This window comes from Empidonax traillii, unplaced genomic scaffold, assembly GCF_003031625.1.
Source record: "Empidonax traillii isolate 1590-97213 ecotype Southwest subspecies unplaced genomic scaffold, ASM303162v1 scaffold448:size1359114, whole genome shotgun sequence".
NCBI classification, from domain to species: domain Eukaryota; kingdom Metazoa; phylum Chordata; class Aves; order Passeriformes; family Tyrannidae; genus Empidonax; species Empidonax traillii.
In genome coordinates, this window is record NW_020955641.1 from 667708 (window position 1) to 689142 (window position 21435).

The window sequence follows — 21435 nt, forward strand, 5'->3', positions numbered from 1 at the left end:
AGAGGTGCTCGTGGGGAGAAGGTCAAAATGAGCAGGGAAAGGTGAGTGTCAGCCCTTTCCAGAGGTGCTGGATTGGACCGCGGTCCCAAAATGCCTGGAAAATATGAGCTGAAGAGCTGTCACAGGGCAGTCAAACTGGGCCACTATCCAGCAGGGTTAATTAGCCACACAAATGTTGGCCTCAGCACTGGTCACTTCTGAGGGGTGATGCTTATACATCCTGCTGCTTCCTTTGGGATTTCAACCGAAACTCCTGCCTCGTCCTGAAAAACCTCCCGTGCCAAAGGTTCACCCTCACCGGGCAGCAGAGGCCCAGGCCCTGGTTTGTGAACTCGGGCAGAAGACACTTTCCCGTGTGCCTGTCAGCACCTCAGAGCCCACAGGGACTGTGCTGACTGTGCAGATTCACTTCTAGGAGAAGGGACTCAGCACTGAGATAATAAGCAAAATGTATTTGTTTCTTGAAATCTAATGAATATTCAGTGAACCATGCTGTTTTCAAAGAGATACAATTATAGCCCAGAAAGAGCTGAGCAGGAGAGAAGGCTTTCGAGCAAAACCCTTTCATGTTTATTTAAAAATTCTGCAAATTCATGTAAGACTGCTCTGCTACCAGCTGTTCCTTCAAAACTGGTCACTGGATAGAGCCTTTCACAAGATTTTTTTCTAATGACATGATGATCTGCATGAAAAGGGGTGATCCTTTCTCACGTATCAGTTTACTCATGAGTGCAGGTCACAGGTCCTTGTTTGAATTTTGCAGAGCAGGCTGGAATGTGACACAGAGCAGCTGGGGTCAGCTGCAGGCTGATGAAAACAAGGAGCTGTCAGATGCACTTAAAGAACTTACTGGCCATTTAAATCAGTACAACCACTTCTTTAGTGAGCAAAGGGATGTTTGGATTACAAAGCTGCACCCTAAGTTTTAAGAGGCCAGAAGATGACCCTTGGCTGGCAGCCAGCTCTTCCCATGCCATCCCCCAGGCCTGCAGACAAGGAAAACCTCTGTAGCCGAGATCCAATCTTCCCCAGTCTGCATTCCCTCAGCCTCAGACACAACAGATTCACTGGTGCACACTAAACACCATTTTGCATTCCACATTCCAGCGTGACATTTCAGCACATGAGCATGGTGCGGGTTCTTGCCTCCCCTTTCCAAGCCTTTTGCCAATATTTGGAAAAAAACTCATCAATATTCTCCTGTTCTTTCAGTTCTTTGTCCCCTTTGGCAGTACCCCTACCATTCTCCAGCAGCTAACTGGAGCTGTATTTTTCAGGCACTACCAGCTTTTGCATCTCCTACATTTCAGCCCAGCTTGTAGGAAGGACCTGCTCTGCACACGCATCTCTCAGGCTGGGCTGTGTTAGATGATGTTGTCGCAGTCAGAGGAGAGACCTGCAGCCCTGTGAGGGTGGGTCAAGCCTCAGAGCAAGTCAAAACACACAGTAATTGTGTTTGGCAAGTTCACACACACCTTTGGCCTACGAACTCGCACGCATCTATGAGGGGTACGTTGTGGCCAAAGCAGAAATATATATGTATTTTATTATTTCACAAATATATTTCAATATACATATATCTCCCTGTTTTCTACCGTATCTCCACCTGACAACACTTTCTTGTTTCTCCCTGGAGAAAATGTGCTGCTTCCATCCAGGGACCCTCAACGACAGGCAGCAGCACGGGACAGGGTCGTCCGGCAGAGCGCAACTCCCCTCAGGGTCTGCGAGCTGGCAGAGGTCACCTGAAAGGAACAGCACAGGTCCTCAGGCATGGGAAAGCTGGGGAGGATCCACTCAATTTTAGGTTCTTCTGGCAGCAGCTACTCTAGAGAACAGCACCGTGCAAGGAAAGGAGCACTGCAGGCAGGTCACCTTCACCACCACGTAGTCCCCCGGCCGGGCTCTGCCCAGAGCCCCGCGGTCCGCAGCGTCCTCCAGCTCGGCATCGGGGAAGATCACCTTGATGTTGCCGTCGTTCCTCCCACACAGCTCCGAGGCAGAGCGCTTGCTGGGCTGGAAGGAGGACAGGGAACATTACCTGCATGGCAATCGCTCCGATTCACTGCTGGGCTTTATTGCCTCAGGAATTAATTGAGCGCTATTGACGGTGTTAAACGCACATTCCACGCCATTAAGCAACCCCTGGAACAGAACCCTGTGGCCAGAGTTCCTGGGTGACACTCACACACCAAAGCACTAATTCTGTGCTTGGCCAGAGACACATCCCTAACCGATCCCATCCTTTGTGCTCAGCTCAGTGCTCTGGAAAAATCAAGCTGTCTGCTTAAGGGTGAAGAAACAGTCTTGGGAGAAAGTGAGAAGGGAAGGTGACTGCTCTGCACAGGGCCAGCAAGAGGGGAAGAGGAAGGACCACTTGGTTGCAGGCACTCACCCCCTCCACCAGCACCAGCTGCTCCTGCCCCACCAGCGCTGCGTTGGCTGTGGCAGCCTCCTCTCGGAAGGCAGAGATGAGCTCCTCCAGCCGCCGCTTCTTCACGTCCGTGGGCACATCGTCCTGCAGCCGGTGATACGCCCGGGTCTTCTGCAAACACACGAAGCCAGTGCGGCCCCTCAACACCCATCCTGAGCTCAGAGCTTTGGCTGACCCCAGCCAGCTCTGCTGCTCTTCCACCAGCGGCTTCCCACATGTGTATGTTTGTATTCGCAAAGGAATTATTCCAGGTGCTCAGCACCAGCCGAGTCCTCGAGTTCCTCGTATCTTTCTGCTCCACCTTGTAGGCAGAAGGTTTGGTGTAGGGCACTGAGTGGGATGTGCCTGTGCCTGCCTGCCCACAAGGAGAGGCAATGGATTCTTCTAGTTCTAGTCCCATGTGCTGAAACGTGATCTATATTCCTTTGCTTCCTTATGTTTCCCAACCTCCTGTCCTCTTCCCATCAGCATCATACACTCTGCAGAGCATTCTAATGGGGACTTATCTAGTATCCACTCTTCTCATGCAAATACCTTCTGACTCAACTGACAGTCCCTATAACTGGGCTCCAGCCCAGCTCCATCCATGAGCAAATAATGCACCAGCAGCTGAGTCTCTGCAGACAGAGGTGCTTCCCTACAATCACTCTGGAGCATCTGCAGAGCCAGGTCACCAAGCAGTAACCAACCCTGACATTCCACAGAGGAGCTGGAAGCCTCCCAGGTACAACAAAAGCCCTTGCAGAACCACACATCCTACAAGTCCTGCCTGCGAGAAAAAAAAATCTACCAATATACCAAGTCTTTGGGTATGATTTTCAACAGCTTTTAAAAACTGTTATTGTGAGAAATAGCACTGAGTAGTTAGGTGAGATGCCCAGAGATAACAGCCTTCTCCACCAGGTCCTGCTCTCACCTGTCTCATGCTGTAGGCAAACAGGAAGCCAACATTGTAGCGGACTTCCCTCAGCAAGGACACGGTCTGCTGGTGATCTTCCTCTGTCTCCCCACAGAACCCAGCGATGAAATCGCTGCTTAAGCTCACTCCTGTAAGAGACACAGCTGTACACTTCCCTCCTGGAAGAGGGGAATGCTTCACTCAGGAAAGGACAGTGAGATACAGCTGTGCTGAGCTGGGACGATGTCAAAGGGAACACCCACCTGGGATGGAGTCACGCACGTGGTGCACCAGATCTAAATACGCTTCTCTTGTGTATCTGCAATGAATGGATTCGCTCACTGGAAACCAACAAACAGGTGAGGAGAAACCAGCACCCCAAATCAGAGGGCAGGGCCCAGGGCTCCCCTCGGGGTGACCCACCCTCGCCGCATGGCCTCCAGCACTCGTGTGCTCCCACTCTGGGCTGGGAGGTGCAGCTGTTTGCAGATGTTGTGTCGCTCCCGGATGAGCTGCAGGACCTGTGGTAAGTGACCAGGAGATGTCACAGACAGCTCAACTCTACCAGGGTCCCAAGAGTGCCTGGGTAAAAACCAGCAAACTGCAAACCTGCAGGCTTTAGCCTCAGCATCTCTGTCCCAGGAACTGCTGTTCCCAGGCTGGGATTCCACATCCCCTTTGGGAAGACAGCACAGCCCACATCTCACAGTTCAGAGCTTGCCTGCCCGCCTGCAAGCAGAGGTCCAGGTGTTTATTTTACACTTGCCTCATCAGGAAAATCCTTGGGGTGTGGAGAGGTGAAACGGATCCTCATTTCTGGGTCAATCCTAGAGACCTGGTCCAGCAGGTGTGTGAAGCGCAAACCTCCCTGTTTGGCTTTGTAGACTGTGCTAAAGCCACGGCTGAGGCCTGGGGCAGCTGCTGACTGGAACTGCACCTCAGACAGGTCTCTGTAGCTGTTGACATTCTGACCCAAGAGGGTCACTTCTTTCACTCCCTACAAAACAAACAAGAGAGGAAAAGATATAGCCCTGGCAGGATGGACAAGCTGCAAGGGCAGTCATGGTTTTACTTGAAGGAGTTTCCAAGGGAAGCCCTCCTTTCCCTGTCTGTCATGGAGTATTACAAGAGGAATCAAAAAATCAGTGGTGGAACCCCAGGGTAACCTCACCTCTGCTGGCAAAGGCAGTGACACTGGTTAAATGTATCACTGAAAGCACTGCCACCAAGAACCACCCTTCCTCCCACGGTTTGGGACAGGGGGGAGGAGGCTCTGCCTCACCTGATCCGAGAGCATCCTCACTTCCTGCAGGATGGATGTGATGGGGCGGCTCCTTTCCCGGCCTCGGGTGAAGGGCACGATGCAGTAGGTGCACATGTTGTCACAGCCCCGCATGATGGATCTGCCCAGAGGGAAACCACGTGTCACACCTCTGTGACTGCTCTGCAAGAACCATCCATGCTGCATCCTGCCCTGCTCTGTGTCCAGCACTGCTGCCTCCAGCCAGCTCTGCACACAGACCAGCTCTGGGCACAACTCCCACACTCTCCTCCACCCACCCTGCTTTTGGCTTGCCCTGAGCTAACAGCTCCCGATTTTTCATGCACATTCCCAAGAAAGTTGGAACGAATAAGGCACAGACTTCCACTGCAGCCTGGCAGTGATCAAAGGTCCTTCTGCATCCCACTGTCCTGCAGAGAGCAATTCTGTCCTTTCATATGCTACGGCCACACAGAGCAGAGTGTGGTTTCATGTTTGGGAGTGTTATTATCAAAACTAAACAAACAGAAGTAAAATCAACAGAAGTTACAATGTGTGGAGGATTAGAAGAATAAATAGCATAACCTAGGGCAGGGGATGAGAGATGCACAGACATCAGTGGGACAGAAATCACTCAGTGCAGCATCAAGCTGAGACACTCAGCATTCCCAAAGGTGAGGGAGAGAAGTCCCTGACAGCCAGAGCTCAGGGCAGGCTCTCCAGGACTCAGCCACGCAGTGAAGCAGCAGCAGACACACACTCTGGTAAATTCATGCCTCTGGGCTGCCGGGAGCAAGTGCAGCCAGGCACTGCATCTCCTGGGCAGCTGCTGTCACCGGCACGTCTGCTCTGCACAGCAGATTCCCAAACCGGCGCCACAGAAACAAGCCCTGGGAAAAGGTACTCACACAAACGCTGTCGTGCCACCTGCACTGGTCTGGACAGGCAGAATGTCTGCATAAGTCTCATCTAGGGACAGCAGGACATTGGCAGCTTGCTGGCCAGACTCGGCCACGGCCAGCAGCCGGGGCAGGTCACGATAGGCGTCAGGGCCTGCCACGACATCGACCAGCTTCTCCCTGTGCAGAATCTCCTCCTTGAGCCTCTCGGCCATGCATCCTGCAGGCAAAGGAGAAGGGTCCCCATGAGGCAGTGCCCACCCCATCACACCCCCTTCCAGCAGCCCTTCCCAGCTGCTTTCCCCCCACGGAAAAGGCGGGTGTTGCCAGAGGTGGTACCCAGGATCCCGATGCGCAGGGGGGCTCGAGCCTGCTGCCGCCGGGCCTTCAGCGCCTTGAGGTGCTGCAGACGGTTCCAGATGGCCTGCTCTGCCTTCTCCCTGGGGAGCCAGGAAAACTGGCGGTTCCAGCTGTTGCACTTTTAACAGTGCCCCAGCCTGAAGCGCCTTCTGAGGAGAATTCAGCTGAAGGAGTGAATCATCCACCTGACAGACCCGATGGCAAGCCACTTGTGGTATGGGGATTATGTCTTAACTTGATCTTATCTATTATCACTTTACTTGTTTGGAAGCATCTACACTGCAGAAACAACAGGCTAAGCTCTTGGGGAGAAAAAGTACTGTAGGCACAGTATGAGCTGCACTGCAAGTGACAATGAGCAATGACAATTCAGGATCTTCCCCATTCAAAAAAAGCAAGCAAAGTTCCCTTTGTATTTATATCAAATTGCCCCTAACTGTATTTCTCGCATTTCAGAAGTACAGACCCTGTACTAGACACCCACTTCAAGAGAAAACAGTATATGAACAAATAAAATCATTAAAGCTCTGACTGTGCAGGTCTCTCACTGCTCATGGCACGTACACAGAGCTTGCACTAGCAAACAACTTCTCACTACGCAGAAAAGCAATTCATAGCACAAATAATGTTGTAAATCATGGCATTAGCCAGCTCTACCCTCAGCTAAAAAGTCACTTTCACACCTGCACACTCCTTTCCTCACACATCACATTTATTGCTTTGATTTTCAAACCGAAATTCCTTTAAAACTGTCCAAAACCAGCAGCGACAAAAGTTTCCTTACCTCACGGAACAGGTGACAAGGAGAACCACATCTGCCTGAATTGAAAGCAACAAAAAAGGAAGAATTCGTAAAAGCCAAATGATAAGTTTCTCATGCCCTGCCTGGGTAATCTGAAGAGGCAGACTATAAAACTCATTTAAGTCAGGCAAAAAGACCAGTCTGAGCACACAGCGGGTTTCACCAAACAGAGGTGCAAGAAAGTAAGAGAAGAGAAGTACAGTCCTCCACTACATCATAGAAGTAAACTCAAAGATGAGTCAGAAGGACCCTGCTGTGTCCAACCTTTCTGCAACTGAGAGCGAGCCCAGCAGTTTAAAGAAAAAAGACAACTCACAGCTCTCTACCACACTTGTTAGGTAGTTTCCTCCACTCCGCAAAAATCCCAACATCCCGCAGGACTGCACTCCAGAGGGAAGCTGGGACTTGCAGGCACAGCCAGGGCGTGAGGCCCCCCCCAAGCCCTGTGCTCCAGGAGAGCTGCCAAGGTGCTGCCTCACCTCATCCAGCTCCTTCGTCCTGGCATAGCCACTCCTCTGCAGGATGGCCCAGGCGATCTCCGTGTCGTTCACGTTCATCTGGCAGCCGTAGGTCTCCAGGTAAACTGCAACACAGGCAGGAACCTGCTCAACTCCCATCCATAGCCTGTTCTGTGGCCTTCTCTATAGGAAGAAGCCTTGAATCCCACACCGGAGTTAGGGAAGCAGCTGCCTTCACCTGCAGCCCACAAAGAATGACCGAAGGACACACTCTGGGAAGCCCGTGTGTTCAGAGTATGTCTCTGCAGCGTGACAGGTCTGGGTCGGGGGTTGCAGCTACTGTGCCTTTACTGAGATACAATTCTCAGGGCAATGAAAACAGTCCCCTCCCCAGGTCACCACAGCCAGGGCCCCGCCACAGCCCCGCTGACAGCCCAGCCCAGGAACCCCCTCCCTGCCCAGCTCCGTGGTGGGGACACACAATCAGAGCCTGCTCCCTGCCCAGATCCGTGACAGGGGGACACACAACCCACTCCCTGCCCAGCTCCACGGCGGGGAAGACACACCAGTGTGGAGCCAAGAACTAAATTCTTTCTAGTGCTAAAACCGTCTCAGGGCCCCCAGCGCTCCCAAACAACCCGCTTCCCCCAGCTTGGCTGACCCCGCGAGCACCGCAGACCCGCGGACCCACAGACCTTTGGCGGCCCCGGGGGCAGAGCCCGTCTCGGGCGGCGGCCCCGGCTCCTTCCCGGCCGCCGCCCTCAGGAAGTGCCGCAGGTCGGGCCCCGCGGGCAGCGCGGCCCCGCGCCCCTCCGGCCGCTGTCCCGGCCCGCAGCGCGCTCTGCGGGCGGCCCCAGTGCAGGGCCCGGCCCCGGGCGGGCGCAGCAGCCCCGCCGCCCGCAGCGCTCGGGCCCCGGGCAGCATGGCCGCGGCTGGGGGGGCGCTTTGGGGGACGGACCGGCCGGCCGGGCACGGGGCGGCCCCGCCGTGCGCCGACAAAGTGGCCCGGCCACCGCCCCCCGCCCCTCGGCGCCGCGTTCCGCCCCGCCGCCGTTCCGGGCCCGCCCCGCTACCACGGAACGACGGAATGGATGAGGCCGGGAAAGGTCGTCGAGATCATCTGAGATGATCATCCAGTCCAACCTATGACGGAACACCACCATGTGGCACTGAGTGCTGCGTCCAGTCTTTTCTTAAGCACTCCAGAGGCGATGACTCCACCACCTCCATGTCAGCCCATTCCAATATCTAATCACCCTTTTTGCAAACAAGTTCTTCACCCATGTCCAACCTAAACCTCCCCTGGCGCAGCTTAAGACTAGGTCTTTTCATCCTATTGCTGCTTGATTGGGAGAAAGGGTCGACCCCCACCTGGCTACGACCTCCTTTCAGGGAGTTGTAGAGAGTGAGGAAGTCTCCCGTGAGCCCCCAGTTGCCTCAGCTGCTCCTCACAGGACCTGTGCTCCAGACCCTTCCCCAGCTTCCTTTCTCTGGACACGCTCCAGCCCCTCCCTGTCCTTCTTGAAATCAGGGGCCCAGAACTGGGCACAGAATTTTTTCCAGGTGTGACCTCAGCAGTGCCCACTACAGGGGGACAATCACTGCCCTGCTCCTGCTGGCCACACTATTCCTGATGCAAGCCAAGATGCCACTGGCCTTCTTGGCCACCTGGGCACACTCTGGCTTGTTGATCAGCACCCCCCAGTCATTCTCTGTAGCTGCAGCAATGGAAACAGACGAGCCCGGTGGTCCCACTCCCACCTCCACTCCCACCTGGCCCAGTGCAGAGAGCCCGGTGTGGCCCCAGGCACAGACAGTGACAGTGACACCACGGCCCTGGCGCCAGCGCCTTTATTGCTGCTCAGAGGCCCTGGGATGAGGAGGGAGGGAGGGAAGGGGGTGGCTGGGGGCAAGGGACCCCCTCCTCTCAGTAGCACTGGGTGAGGACCCAGTGAGGGGACAGGGGGTTCAGCCCTGGGGGTGCTGCTGCCCTGGCCACAGTCCAGGCCAAGGCAGTGGTGCAGGACACTGGTGGGTTTGGCTCCAGCAGCAGGACCAGGGGCAGGGGAAGGTGAAGGAGTCAAGGGGGTATTTTCAGTGCTGGAGGTCCCTCATGGCCTTATGTTCACACCTTTGGCTGGAAGTGAACGTCTGCTCCGAGCAGCAGGAAATTCTGGGAGAAAGAGAGAAAGCTCTGGGCTGCCACCAGCCCTGACAGCTGTACTGCCCAGCACCCATCACACTCCAGGAGGGAGAGGGGATTGGCACATGGCTCTGCCAGCCCCTGTGCCTAATTTAGTGGCTGGCAGGGGCTCAGGGTTGGCAGGATGGTCCCCAGAAGGGCCCAGGTGCTCCCCCTCACTCACCTGGTGGAACCTTACGAAGGTGTTGAAGAGCTTTATCCTGTCTGGCAGTGGCAGAGGGAAACCCTCATCTAACCGGGCTGGAAAAGACAGCACACAGCTGCATTGGGATGGGAAGGGGAGCAAAGGGAGCACTGGCCACACAGAGAAGGCAGCCACTTCCTCCCTCCAGCCCCTTCCTTGCCCCTTGCTGCTCTCAGGGCAGGCAGAGGAAATTCCTCCCAAGCTCCACAGCAGGGCTGGGGGCTGCGTGTTGTACCATGATAGCCCCCTGGGCCCCTCCAGCCGCCAGCCCCGCTCTCCAGGCCCAAATTGCTGGAGAGGCAGGGGAAACAGGGAGTGGGGAAGAGGGTCTGGAAAGCATTAAGATATGCACAGGGCTCATTTTTTCCATTGCGTGTGCTGCTGGGAGCATGTCGCAGTGGCAAGAGGCTCCCACCGCTTCCCAGCCACCTCCTGCACACTCTGTGGGCTTTCCCCCTGGATCAGCCTTGGCAACAGGGACTTAATTAGTGAGGCTGCTCCAGCACCCCTCGTTCCCCCCAGCAGGTTCTCACCATTAAGACGGGGGAGCAGGATTTCAGAAGCAAAGATGTTCATTATGGACTGCAGCAGTCGCACCTGGGGAGTGGGCAGAGGGGTTAGGAAAAGCTTTAGCCTGCAGGACAGGAGATGTGCAGAATAATTAGGAAGAGAAAAAGGGATGAGGAGCTGGGATGGGCACACACTTTGCCAGAGACCAGCGGCCTTGTCTGGCTGCACTGGCAGGGTAGGAAGTGCTGAGGTGAGAGCAGCAATAGATCTGGTTCCACATCCTCTCCCAGCCTTGCAGGCTGAGGCAGGATCAGTGTGGGGTCCTGAGTGCACCCCAAGGTCCTGTGTCATGGGGCAGGGGCAATGAGCTCTCTCTTTGGCCCCCCCCATCAGGCTCCCAACTCCATATTGGGGGCTCTGGTCACGGTCAAGGATAACTTACCGGGAAGGTGCCGACAACTGAGTCCTTTAGAGAGAGCTTGATCCTGCACAGGGACAGAAGTGGTGCTGTGGAGGATGTCCCAGCAGAGGGAGCAGGGATGTCCCGAGGGAGGGAGCAGTTCCACCCACTGATGGCCATTCAGATCCTGCTCCCTCCAGCCTCAGCTCATCCCCTCCACACCAGGTCCACATCCCTGGGACCTCCCCACCCGCTCTCTGTCCCTGGGAGCCAAAAACAGAAACATCCCCAGCCTCCCCCTGCCCAGCAGTGGCCGCTCCCCTCCGTACCTGCCCACATTCAGGCTCCCAACTATGTGGCCAGATCTCACGTCGATGACAGCGGACACGTTCCCTGTCTGGGCAGAGAGTGCAGAGCTCCAGCAGTGCTCATCCCACCTCCCCCCAAACCAGACACCCAGGAAACAGCTCTGACCAGCTGAAACACAGCAGGACTGCTGCCCACCCAGGGGCATGTTTGCACCCAGCATTGAACAGGGCATTTGTCAGCTGGGTATTGTTCTGTTGGGGACCCCCACTGCCTCTGGACAGCACGTGGCACCTCCCGTGGCAGGAGCTGGGCAACAGGACTGAGCACAGCTCAGAGTCCCATCTTTGCCTCACTGCTGCAGGTTGTTCATGGACTCACCAGGCTGAGGACGAAGAGAGGAGCCAGGCTGGAGTTGGGAAGGATGGCATAAGCCTGGACATCTACAACGGGCTTGAGTGAGATTCCTTCTGGCCCAATGTTCAGGAACGGGGCAGTGAGAGTGGACAGCCTGAGCTTCATCGGCATATTTGGGTACATCTGCTCCAGCTGCACGGGAGTGGGGACAGGGTGGGGACAGCAGCACAAACCTCAGCTCCTGTGGGGAGAACACTTCTGTGTACAGGTGCTTTGGGGAGGCAGGGCTGGACTGCTCACCTGGGGAACGAAGGCTGAGAAGGTGGAGGTGTTCAAGTGGAAGTCAACATCCTTTGGGATCTGTGGGGAGAGGACTGTCATGCTGGGGCAATGCGGCACAGCAGAGCCCTCGTGAGCCCACCTGTCCCCACCCAGCCCAGCCCCATCCCACAGCCCCCAGCTCTTCCACTGGGGGTTCTCCAAGACCACTGGCTGCCACCAGAGCTCCTCAGCAGATGGAATCCCTGCCAGTGGCTCGAGACCGGCCCTATCCCCCCTTCACCGCTCACCTTGGCATCCGTGATTTCCCAGACCAGCGCACCAGAGCTGTGGTAGGCAAAGCCGGCTGTGTTGAAGAAGTAGCTGGAGGCCCCGAAGTAAACCATGCGATCGTGATCCGAGGGCAAGGACAGCGGCAGCGGGGAGAAGGGGGCAGTGGAGCGGTGGGCCAGGGAGTAGAATTCACCCTGGGAGAAGGGAGAGAGTTGGAGGAGGAGGGTAAATAGCGATGGGGCTCAGCTGCTGACGCGGGCTGGCAAACAGCGTTTGCAGCAGGTACCAAAACCTCGTTACCCACCCGCCTGTGGCAACGGCATCGACCAAATCAAGTCTCCCCAGGGCAGCCTCTCACCTTCAGACCCGTGTCCAGGGACTGGGCAGTAGCAACTGGGGGTGCCACGAAGGAGTAATCAATCCCAGTCCTGGCGTCTATCGTGGCTGTGACTGTAAACACAAGGCAGAGAGGTGAGCAAGAGGGAGATGGTGTGGAAATCTGGGAGCAGATCACCTTGACTGGCATTCAGGCAGTGCTGCACCTCGGCTTGCTGGTGCATCAGCCCAGTACGAGCTGCATGTGTGCTTGCTTCTGTTTAGAAGCAAAAAATCCCATTTTCCTCCTGACTGCCTCTCAGCCATGCAAAGCAACTCCTGGACCTGAGGAATGTCCTGGGTGCCCCTGCTAGGGCAGCCCGAGCCCCTGCCAGTCCTGGGGCACAGCTCCTGGAGGGGCCTTCACAGCCAGGGAGGGTGCACAGTGACATGTCTCTGCTGATGAGGTGCTCCCCAGCTCCCAGCTTGGGTACAGCAATACAAGGAGGTAGAGAGAGGGCACAAGGTAAAATGCTGTCCTAAGGCTGGGAAAGGCTAGGAAAAACTGGTCCTAAACTCCCATGCAGCCCCCCGGTACCTGGCAGGGTCCGCATGTACGTCTGGAGCTCACTGTGCACAGACTTGGCCACGCTGTCACAGACCTGTGTGAGGGAAAGGAACTGAGCAGGGGCAGCCAGGTCACAGCCCCCATCAGAGCCGAGGCCACACTCCCTGCTCCGCTGCCTGCTGCTGGGTTTATTCCTTAACAAAGCCTGCTTAAATAAAAGAGTACACCGTGATGATTGCCTCCATTCAGCAGGCAGCACATTAAGTGTCCAAGACACAAGTAGGGTCTATACCTGAAAACATCTGTTTGCAGCAATTTCCCCTCTGCAGATTCAGCTCCAGGGAGGCCCTTGGACAGAATCCTTCATGTGCCTTCAGTGTTTTCCTTTGGCCCGTGTGGGAATGAACCATGAGCTGCCAGGACTTGGCCAAAGCAGAGCAACTGAAGGGGTTAACCTGCCCGACAGGGGCAGAAGCCCTGATTGCACTGTAGCTGAGCTTTCCTGAGCTCCTCCAGCTCTATGCCAGGAACAGAAGAGCACATCCCTCTGCTGCTGTCATACCCGGCTGAAGCCCTGGCATTAGTGAGGATTTAACCCAGGAAATTTACTGCAGGGCACAGTCCTGCAGGTGGCTGAGAAAATCTCCAAAGCTCCTTCCAGTGTTTTCCCTGTATTATCACAGAAACCACCAGCAGGATCCAGCCATCATCTCTCTGAGCAGGCATGGAGCCCACAGAGCTGATGGCGAGATGCAGCACTGTGGAAGGGCAGTGACCACGCTGACAGTGATGTAGCTGCTGGCTGGGCAGTGCCAGGGAGGAGGAGGGACAGAGCCTTGGGCATGGCCTTAATGACAGCAGGTTGCTGCTCTTCCCTGTGCCCAGCAATATTTGTCTGTCTGTGCTGGAAAAGCCCCATTGCTGCCTGCAAGGATGTTGCTGCAGACAGACATAAACACAGCCCTGGTTGCAGTGACCTGGATTTCCCTGTGACCTGGATTTCCCTGTGACCTGGATTTCCCTGTGACCTGGATCTCCCTGGGAATGGTGCCTCAGCACTGGGGGCACGAGGACTGTCCAAGCATGTGCAGTGAGAGCAGGAGGCAGACACGAGCTGCCCAGGCTGGATCAGGACTGGGCTGTGCCAGGGAGGGGGGGTTGCTCCAGTGCAGTGCACTCCCAGCCCCTGCCCTCTCCTGCCCCTTGCCCCTCACAGTTCCAGAGCTGCCCTCCTTCGAGGGGGCAAAGCAGCAGAAAAGGCCTCTGAGTCCCAGTGTGGCTCCTGCTGCCAGGCCATCTGCTGTCCCAGCCCCCAGGGGCCTTGGGAAAGGCACTGCGTGGTATTGGCAATAGTGCCTGGGCAGGGTGGGATCTGCCTCAGGAGTGGGATTTGCCTGTTCTCCAACTGCCTCCTTCCCGAGCAAGGTTCACATCCAGGGAGGCTGTAACTCATGCCAGTTATCCTTGTAGTAATTATTGCTAACAGCTTGTTTCCATGTCTCCTTGCAGGTCTCCTGCGTGTCGGCGTCTGTACCAGGCGGGGGTACCGGGGCTCCCTGACCCCCCCTCCGTAAAACAAAACAGCAAGTGCCTGAAATCCAGGAGTGAGAGTTTCCCTCCCCAGTGCTCCCCAAAGCCCTCCAGAGCACGGCTGGTTAAAGGACAGCTCTGATCAGGTTCCCTCTGTTACACTGAGTTTGGCTGAGGCATAAGATCTAATTAACTGACCACATGGAAAGAAAAGTCTTTGTTAATTAGGAACCAATTACTGTGCTTTGGCAAAGACTTCAGGTTTCAAATTCAGCCTGAGACACACGATGCTACGGAGCCTGCAATGCCCGTTCCTCTGGTTTTCACCAAATTGGCAACACAGCCCCATGCTCTGGTTCTAGTTACATCCCTACATCTGCTCTGATCCTTCCAGCACATCAGCTACAAGTGAGGGCTAAAGACCATCAGAAAAACCCAGAGCCCTGCCCTCCACTGCTCACATACCTTACTCTCCAAAATCTTCTTGAACTTGGACTCAATAGCGCTGTGGAAGAGGTTGTAAAGCCACCTGCAGAGAAACGCAGAGAGGAGTTTTGTCTCTAGCTCAGCTACTGCTGCAGAAGTATGTGCCCAGGAAAGGGAGACCCTAGAGATGTGGGACCTTGGGAACATCATTCCCACACCAATTTGACATCTGGCTTTGCCTCAAGATTTACATTTGCAAACAGACCTGCTGGTAAACCACAAAAGTCTGGTATGTGCCTTAACCACCCCCAACACCCTTAAATGTGCACCCACAGAAGGAGAAATTCAGGCCAGATTTTAGACCTGGCAAGCTCAGATACACCAACATGTTGGCAAATGGACCAACACACAGAGTTTCCAGATCTCCCAGTGAAGTTACATACCCAAATTTGCCCGAAAAGAGCACCCGGACTTTGGAGATGCGGGTGCTGCAATCTGAGGTGCTGATGGTGGGTTTCCCAGCGGAGTCGCTGCCCAGCCTCAGGCTGATTTTGATGTAGACATTCTCCACCTTCAGGTCAAATGAGCCGTGGTCCCGGCTGAGGGGAGAGGGGGATGAGAACAGGATGTTTCTCAGTGCCAAGGCCTGATGAAGGGACCTCAAATCAGCTCCGGGATGGATCTGTCTAACTCAGACTGCTCCTTGTATGGTGCATCCAGAGGAGACTGGGAAAGTTGTTAAACTTAGGGAAAACAAATTTCACTGGCACATGAACTAGGAAAGGTAACCTTTAAATAGAGGAGAATGAGAGCAAGTAGGGGAGGTGGAAGAGACACCTGAGAGTCCATGCACAGCTCTCCCATCATGTGCCTTGTTCTTGCCTCCCACCCTGTTTTATCCATCATATCTGGGGCAGCAAAGTAACAGCTGCCTGAAACACTTGGAAGAGGGAGAGGAGGAAAAACCTGTCCAGATCCAGAGAGGGAGACATGGACTGAGCACCCAAGCAGGGAGAGGAGGAGCTGGGCACGCACATGAAGAGCATCTTCACCCTCCAGTCCCCATCCAGCTCGGCGAAGGCGTTGGAGATGGAGACCTGCAGGCCCACGTTGGGGACAGGGGAAATCCGTGAGTACGGCAAGTGGAAATTGCGAAGGCGCAGTCTGAAAATAAACGAACAGAAGGAAGAGAAAAGTTATGTTACGGTGGGGGCTCACTCACAAGCACACGGCTGGGGAGTCACTGCAGTGCCCCAGCTCCAGTTTATGCCAGGCTATGCCTGGCAGGGGCACTCAGAGCAGAGTGGTGCTTTTGGGAACACGGCCCTTGCAGCCACACAGATGGCAGCTCCAAAACCCGTGCAGCAGGAGCAGAGGCAGCAGGGAGCTGGGATATCCACAGGGGCTGGACTCCTCCTCTGTGTGGAGATGGGGGGCCCTAGTCCCATGAGCAACTCCACCACCTGGACTTTGATTTCACAAAATCCACCCGCACCTATAGTTCTATCACCCCAGCTCCCTCTTTCCCTTTGGATAGGGGGTGAAGAAGAAACATCTCTGCCTGTACTAAGGACAGGGTCAACCTCTCAGGGAGCTGTGGAGGGGACAGGATGCTCCTCGCTGCTCCAGGGGGTCCCTGCCCTCCCCACCCTTGCTGCCCATCCCCTGGGTTGGGCGCTGGCAGGGCTCACCTGGAGAGCTCGTAGTGCACCTTTCCCACACGCAAGACACGAAAGTCACCCGAGATATCTGGCAGCGTCAGCTGGGCCAGCTCCTTCTCCAGGATCGCGATTCCATGCTGATGGGCTGCAGGGACACAGGGAGAGCATCACTGCCACCGCTGCCACAGGAGCTGGAGCACACTTTGGGTGTGCAGTGGAAGGATCATCCAGGTGATGCTTTCCACCTCCCAGGCTGGCTTTAAAGTTAGTCTCCCTGTACAGAGCCAGCCCTGTGGGCACCCAGGCAATGTTGCCTGCTGTCCTGCTTGCAAGCCCCAGGGCGAGGTGGTGGTCAAAGAAAGGAGATAGAGGTCCCAGTCCTCTCTCTCCAGGCTGTGCACCCCATGAGGAGGGCAGGAGGTCCCAGGCACCAGGCTGCTCCATGCTCAGTGCCAGTAGGAGAAGCTGCATGGAGCCAACGTCCTAAAGAGCAGCATGGCATCAGTGGGTGCTGATGCCTCCCTGCCTCTGTCTGGGAAGGGGAGTCACGTCCTCTCCCACATGGCTGGCAGAGCTGCCAGGTAAATGAGCTGTTTCTCACACAGTGTATTTCAATCCATAACTGTGCTCTGCTGGAGCCAGGGCTCTGCCTGCCTCGATAAAACCAGCACAGGGCCCATCCATCTCTGTCACTGCCCTCCCCTGCAGCTCCCCACCTCCTCTTCTCCTCCACAGCTCCCTCCTCCAGGGCTCATGGCTCAGCTGCCCGGACATGTGCCATGGGACCAGCCCTCCCTCAATACCTGGGTGCAGCTCCCCGAGACCCCACAGGTCTGGTCTCCTCTGCAGGGGCTCCATCAAGCTTGGGGGGTGAGGGGGGCAGATGGGTGTAAAAGGGGAAGCCCTGAGTGATGGCGCATTCAGCACCCCTGCCCAAGGATTCTCCCATCCTGCCCCAGGACCCTGTGCTCTCCACATGGGCACCCCTGGCTGAGGATCCCCATCCTGCCCCAGGACCCTGCGCTTCTCACAGGAGGCCCAGCCCCGCCCCTCTGCCACCAGCTCATCTGCAAGGAGAGAAATCAGAAGCAGAACCCACCGTAGTCCAAGCCTGCCTGGGTGATCCTCACCACAAAGCCGGGGTTGGTGGCTGTGGTGAGTGCCAGGCACAAGGCCAGCGCCCTGCAAGCCACTGCCAGGCTCTGCACTCCCATCCCGGCTTCCTGCAGTGCCGTGCTCTCCCTGCCCACACCACCTTTATATCCCTGCCAAAACGGGAACCTCTGGCGAGGGAGGCGTGTGGAGCCACGCGGGACGTCCCCAGATCCCCAGGGCTTCCTGCTTGGCCACCGCCCTGCTCCTCTGTGCCACTGGCACCGTGGCACCTGCACCCAGCAGCACAGCTGGTGCCTCTTATCAAAGGCAGGGCAGGGGCAGTGGAAACTGAGAGGCAACAGCCCAGTTTCCAGCTCTCTGTCAGTCCCTGCGTGCGGCAGCAGCAGGAGGTGCTCAGTGGAGCAGAGCTGGGTTTGGCAGCAGAGCCCGACAGAGACACGTTCGTGCACCCCACAGCCCTGGCACAGGCATGCACAGGAGGATACATCCATCACTCCAGGATCAAGCCCCAAAGACAACACTTCTGGGGCCCTGACAGGTCACAGCTCTTGTCACAATGACTGGAGAAAGGGGCAGGAGCTGGGGGCAGGCAGGTAGGGGCAAGGGGGGAGCACCCCTGTGGCCCCCAGCTGGGAGAGCTGGGCTGGCTGGTCTCTCCTTGGAGGACAGAGGTGAGGGGAGAAGAAATGATTCAGTTACTTTCATTTCCTGTTGGGGTCCAGGCACAGGAAACCCGCAGCTGCTGATGCAGGCAGATCTCATGCTGGATCCAGGGAAGTCCTGGCTGCCAGAGGCAACATCCCTGAGCCAAGCAAGGATGTTGTGAAATGCAGCTGTTGCTCAAGCACAGCCACTGGCACAGCATGGCCATCCCTCGGTGCTACAGCCCCAGGAGACCCCAAGGGATGGGGCCACAGAGTGTCTGTGCTGGAGAAACTCGGCACGTGGAGAGCAGGGATGGAGAGAACAGTGTGCTCGGTTGCCCTCTGCCCTTCTTCCCATGAGCTTTTGGTGAGGTCACTTGCAGGCTGCCTGGCAGGCACCCAGCAAATGCCACCAGGCCTGTATGAGTGGCCACAGCTTTGGAAAGTGGCACTGCAGTCACTGTAAGCTCTGAGACCCAGTGCAGGGAGGAAGGGACATGGCAAGGATGGCACCTTCAGAGAGGGACAAACCGTCCAGGGCAGAGCCGTGTCCCACAGATGCTCACCACCATCCACAGGCTGTGATCCTCAGTGCCAGCCCAATCCATCCCTGGGAGCCAGAAGCCTGTGGACAGAGTTCCTTTTGCCCAAAAAGAAGCAGCCAAGGGCAGAGGAGAAGGGTGAAAAGCCAAATCCTCGCTCACATCCTCTGCAGCACCGTGACCCTTCCTGTCACCCATCAGCAGCTCTTTGCTGGGGCTGGCTTGTTTCAGAGGAGGAGCTCCCAAACCTCCCGTGATGACACCCCACCTCAACAGGGCTACTTCAAACCAGCAGTCAAGATGTTCAGGAGGAGCACTGAGGAATCAGAACATCTTCCATGAGGAGAAATAAAATATTATAGGGAGCAGCACATATAGGAAGCAAAACCAGGAAGTATTCCCCCTGGATTTGAGCAAATTTTGAACTGAAAAAAGCCTACAAAGAGCTGAACCCTAACCAAACACTCCCGTGTTTGGTAAGGAACAGCCAAAACCACATTTAAAGTTTTATACACAGGCTGATCCTCGTAGTGCTTCCTGCAAGGGATGGCAGAAGCAACTGAGCGTGAAATCCTGCCCTGTTTGACTCAACCTTTCAGATGGGAAAAGGCTTCTCCTGCCGAACTGCTCTGCCCATTCCAGGAGTGCAAGGGCTCCTCTGCTGGGGAAAGGCCAGTCCCCCAGTCCCCCCAGGCTGCTGCAGAAGGAACGGGCCATGGTCAGATGGGAGCCAGTAGCCCAGGAGGGCAGGAACTTGCAGTAATTCCCTTTCCTGTGTTGCCAACTGTTCCCTGCCCAGATCAGAACACTGCTCCCTGCTGTCCCCAGGACACCCCTTGCTCCCCAGGTCAGGGCTCCCTCTGGCTCCACACACTCCTCGGCACGTGCAGGCAGTTCCCCATCCTGCCCCAGCTCTTTCCACATCTCTCCCGTGATACAATGGCCCAAACCGCCCTGGAACCACGTGCTAGGATTACCCAGGGACCACAGGGGCTGGGCTGGGGCAGCACCGCTTTGGTGAGCGAGGACATCCCGGCACGTTTTCCATCCGCAAGGAAATCCGGACACATCTGTGTCCCGAGGTGCCATAAACACCCTGGGAATTCCCCGGATGGCGTGTGCCGGTGCCAGAGGCAGCACTGCTGCTGCTCACCAGCCTTCCACCGGCAGGGGCATGTGGGCTGGGGAAACGCCGGGGAAAACCCAGGGACTCGGCATGGAAAGCGAGAGCAGCCCGGCTGGGGTTGGAGGGAACTTGGAAAGAAAACTCAACAGCTCAAAATAAAACCTCCCACATCCATTTCCAGCCAGGACAAGTTCACTGTCACCAACAGAACTGGGCTGTGAACAGGACTTGTGGCCACTGTGGTCGTCCCTAGACCAGCAGGGACTTCACCAGAGCTCACAGAAACAGTGTCAACATCAAGTTGTGGGGAGCTGCGGTTCCTGCCCACTGCCTCATCTGTGGTGTCCCTGCCAGCCTGATGCTGCCCGCTGTCACCTGCACGTCCCTGACAGCCTCTGACCCAGCAGCATCTAAAAATACATCTGGGGGACATGTGGGGGCTGCTCCGTGGTTGTTTTCCCAGCTGCAGGCTCAGCGTGACCCAGCCACGGCTGTTCCTGGAGCTGGGAGGGCTCTAGGCCAGCGTGGGGTCGCTGCTGACGCCAGCCCTGACCGTTTCATCAAACACAGTCAGCGGGGACACCCGGGGACCCCAGAGCTCACACAGCCAGAGCCCTGCAGGGCATGGCCAGCAGCAGGCAAGGACACCGGGTGTGGGGACATAGGGTCCGCCAGGAGCCCAGCCACAGAGACCAACCCTCATGCTGGGCTCACTGCCCTTACCCTCCTTCCACCCCAACATCGCAGTGACATCCCAGGGGACCCCCAGGACCGGCACTGCAGTCAGTGTGTCTCCCCACACCAAGGGTTGCCTTCCCCCAGACAGGCGGGCTCCTCTCGCAGCACGCCAGCTCATGACACAGGGTCTGGGAGCCTCATGGGAGACAAAGGGGGATGCAGAGGGCCAAGGGGGTTGATTTTGCAAAAAAGTAAAAATAAAAATGCAGGAATGGTGACCTCGGGCAGAGCCCCGGGGGGATCTGAATGGTGGCTCTGTGCCGGCGGAGGGGCAGGGCAGGAGGCCACATGCAGCCTGTCCCAGCAGCTGCTCGGGACAAACAGGACATGGAGAACGGGAGCAGCAGAGGAGGGTGAGCTCATGGGGTCAGGGGCCCCAGGGGCCCCAGGGGCACCCATGAGGCCCCAAAGAGCTCTGCCTCTTGCTGGGCAGACTCACTCCCCAACACTCCAACTCCCAGCTCTGAGCCTCACTGTCTGAGGCTGCAGGAGGGCATGGGGAGCTGCTTTGGGGGATGAAGGGATGCAGGGCTGGACACAGCCACGCTCAGTGCCTTCACAGGGTGCAGGTGGGGAGCTGCTGCTCTCAGTGCCAAGGTGGTGGGATCCCTCTGGGCTCAGCTCCACATCTGTCCCTTCCTGCTTACCAATGCCACAGAGGGATGATCCATTGTGCTGGTGCCATGACCCGGTCAGTCACACTGCCTTCCTCCCTGCCCTCAGCCTGGTGCCCGTCAGGAGGTGCGAGAGCCAAGGCAAGCTCTTGGGCTCATTTCAGAGGTGACTACACAATTAAAGGAGGTCACAGCCCTGAGCTCATGCTCCCCCGCTCTCAGAGGAACTACAAAGAGCCTGAAGCTGGTAAGTGAGCTAACACAATTACAGGAGCGATTGGCTGCTGGTGGGGAGGGGGAGCTGCCCGGTTGGCCCCAGCTGGCACTGGGGATCCCGGGCAGGAGGCTGGGAGCCAAGGGCCAGCCCTGCAGGGAGCTCTGTGTGAGCTCAGCCCTGTCCCCACGGCCAAGCTTCTGCCCACCTGCACAACCCCTGGTGCCTGAGCCCTCACAGCACTCGTGATCCGTATGGGTGACGGGAGGGCTCTCGCCAGCTCCCAAGGAAATGGGAAGCAAACGCGAAGGCCTCGC

The 21435-nt window shown here is 56.6% G+C and overlaps 2 protein-coding genes across 2 annotated transcripts; both read right to left on the bottom strand.

Moving 5' to 3' along the window:
* Window positions 1–1629: 1629 nt before the first annotated feature.
* CDK5RAP1 (CDK5 regulatory subunit associated protein 1) lies at window positions 1630–8034 on the bottom strand. Its single transcript, XM_027895013.1, has 13 exons — window positions 7808–8034; window positions 7134–7237; window positions 6637–6671; window positions 5832–5932; window positions 5502–5712; window positions 4615–4735; window positions 4099–4329; window positions 3756–3853; window positions 3596–3651; window positions 3351–3481; window positions 2396–2545; window positions 1876–2016; window positions 1630–1745 (listed from the first exon to the last, which is right to left on the bottom strand). Exons 2-13 carry the CDS (start codon window positions 7209–7211, stop codon window positions 1665–1667), a joined length of 1434 nt encoding a protein of 477 aa, XP_027750814.1. The 5' UTR covers window positions 7212–7237; window positions 7808–8034; the 3' UTR covers window positions 1630–1664.
* A 912-nt stretch (window positions 8035–8946) lies between these two features.
* BPI (bactericidal permeability increasing protein) lies at window positions 8947–17373 on the bottom strand. Its single transcript, XM_027895063.1, has 15 exons — window positions 17224–17373; window positions 16155–16269; window positions 15499–15627; window positions 14907–15062; window positions 14503–14566; window positions 12538–12601; window positions 11983–12074; window positions 11642–11818; window positions 11373–11432; window positions 11097–11264; window positions 10739–10806; window positions 10452–10494; window positions 10033–10096; window positions 9479–9555; window positions 8947–9285 (listed from the first exon to the last, which is right to left on the bottom strand). Exons 1-15 carry the CDS (start codon window positions 17336–17338, stop codon window positions 9238–9240), a joined length of 1440 nt encoding a protein of 479 aa, XP_027750864.1. The 5' UTR covers window positions 17339–17373; the 3' UTR covers window positions 8947–9237.
* Between the last annotated feature and the right edge of the window lie 4062 nt (window positions 17374–21435).